This window comes from Onychomys torridus, chromosome 1 (genome assembly GCF_903995425.1).
Source record: "Onychomys torridus chromosome 1, mOncTor1.1, whole genome shotgun sequence".
Classification (NCBI taxonomy): Eukaryota; Metazoa; Chordata; class Mammalia; order Rodentia; family Cricetidae; genus Onychomys; species Onychomys torridus.
Genome location: NC_050443.1, coordinates 83,521,488 through 83,523,572, shown reverse-complemented (window position 1 = coordinate 83,523,572; position 2,085 = coordinate 83,521,488). Strand labels below are relative to the sequence as shown.

General features: G+C 38.2%; 1 protein-coding gene across 1 annotated transcript; it reads right to left on the bottom strand.

Annotated features, from left to right (window-relative positions):
* Positions 1–542: 542 nt before the first annotated feature.
* LOC118576762 (putative olfactory receptor 56B2) lies at positions 543–1,547 on the bottom strand. Its single transcript, XM_036176979.1, has one exon. It carries the CDS (start codon positions 1,545–1,547, stop codon positions 588–590), a length of 960 nt encoding a protein of 319 aa, XP_036032872.1. The 3' UTR covers positions 543–587.
* Between the last annotated feature and the right edge of the window lie 538 nt (positions 1,548–2,085).

Here is a 2,085-nt window from a genome sequence, read left to right as displayed (position 1 = left end):
CAGTACACGTGCATGTGTGTGACTGTGTATACACATGAGAAAGATAAAATATCTGCATTAAAAGCCATAATTAATATCATTTCACAGATGTTCTTTCTGCCAAGGGGATACAATTTTTTAATATACATAAAAGTATCTCAGACTCATACACAATTACATTTTCCTTTATTCATAAGTGGTTTCACATGTCCATTTTAATTAATTGTATTACTCATTGAGTGTTTAGTAATGTCCAAGCCAGGTTAATGACTTTGAGAAAAGTATTAGATAACATGACTTGCGGTTTTTCAAGAAATTTATTTTCACTGAACGTGATGGTCCATACCTTTAATCTCAATACTCAGAAAACAGGTGAGCAGAGCTCTCAGAGTTTATGGCCAGCCTGGTCTATAGAGCAAGTTCTAGTCTAGCCAGGATCACAAAGGTAAGACCTTGTTTCAAAAATAATTATCTTAAGTGATGTGGAAGATAATATTAAGATGCTATACAGATTTTTCGAGAATATTGCATATTATGCCCTTAAGATTTATTAGTATAATCAGACATCTAGTTTTGAAAAAGTAAAGGTGATGTGTGTTTTCTCATTTTTAGTCCCCTTTGACATCCAGCTTAAGCAGCTTGTATAAGCCTTGTTTTAGTTCTTTGTTCTTGAGTGCATAAACCATGGGGTTCAGGGCAGGGGGAATAACATTGTGCAGCACGTTCAGCAGAACCGGGATAACAGGAACTGACATTTTTGCACTATGAGTGATGGACATGACAATGATGACAGTGTAGAAGAAAAGGATTAGGATGAGGTGAGAGGTGCAGGTACTTAAGGCCTTGGATGCGGCTTCTGCAGAGTTCAGCTTCAGCACAGACCGAAGAATCAAAGCATATGAAATCATAATCAAACCCAGATCACTACCCATGATTGCCCAAGCCAGAACCAGCTGGTTGATGCTGTTGATTCTCCTGTCATCACAAGATAAGCTAGTAACCCCCAGGTTAGTACAAAAACAGTGATTGATTTGATTCTGGTAACAGTAATTTCTCTGAGCAGCCAACACAGGAACTGACATGGGAGCCACACAGTTTCTGAGGGCCATAGACAAGGTTGCTTTGACCACAAAAGATTCAGTGACTATTGAAGGATATCTCAATGGTCTGCAAATTGCTACATATCTGTCTAGAGCCATGCAGACAAAGATACCTGACTCCATAGCAACAAAAAAGTGGATGGCGTACATCTGAGCAAAGCATTCATTGAAACTGATGGTCTTAGCATTGAACCATAAGATGGCTAAAATCTTGGGCATGATAGTAGTTGCTAGGCCCATGTCCACAATAGCCAGGATGCCCAGGAAATGGTACATAGGCTGGTGTAGTGATGCTTCTTGGTAAATGACAGTCACGATTAGTGAGTTGGCAATGAGAGCCAAGACATAAAGCAGAGCCAGTGGCAGGGAGAGCCAGTGCTGCCAGCTGTGGATGCCTGGAAATCCCATCAGAATGAACTCTGACACTTGAAACTTAGAGCTGTTGAAATCTCTGAAGATCTGGAACATCTCTCGCTATAATAAAAAATGCCTCTGTACTATTCCTGGTTATCTGTGACAGTGTTGGATGCAGACTTACCCCAGGTGTGATACTGAGGGATGATTTTGTGTCTTCATCTTTCCATTCTGTTGTCACTGACACTTACTATTCTTATGATGCAGGAACTCTTGTAGGTGGCACATTACATTTTTAATTCATCAAATAACCAAAATTTCTATGGATCTTGTTTTCCCTCTGTTTCCTAATTGAGAAATAGAAAATTAGAAGAAACCAGAATTTTGTTTATTATCTTCCATGTGGTAGTTGTTGACTCTGTGCATGGTGGAAATAACCAGATATTACAGTGTGATGGCTGTATTTGAGTTGGATAATGGTTTCTTTGGAAACCTAAAATATAGACCCCAATGGAAACTTTTACGTATAAATTTCTCTTTGCTACTATCTTAGATTGCAGTATATTTTAGAACAGAAACTTTTCTACTTACATGTATGAGAAACTTTTAATAGTATGTACATATGGGCATATGATTAATCAATACATATTTA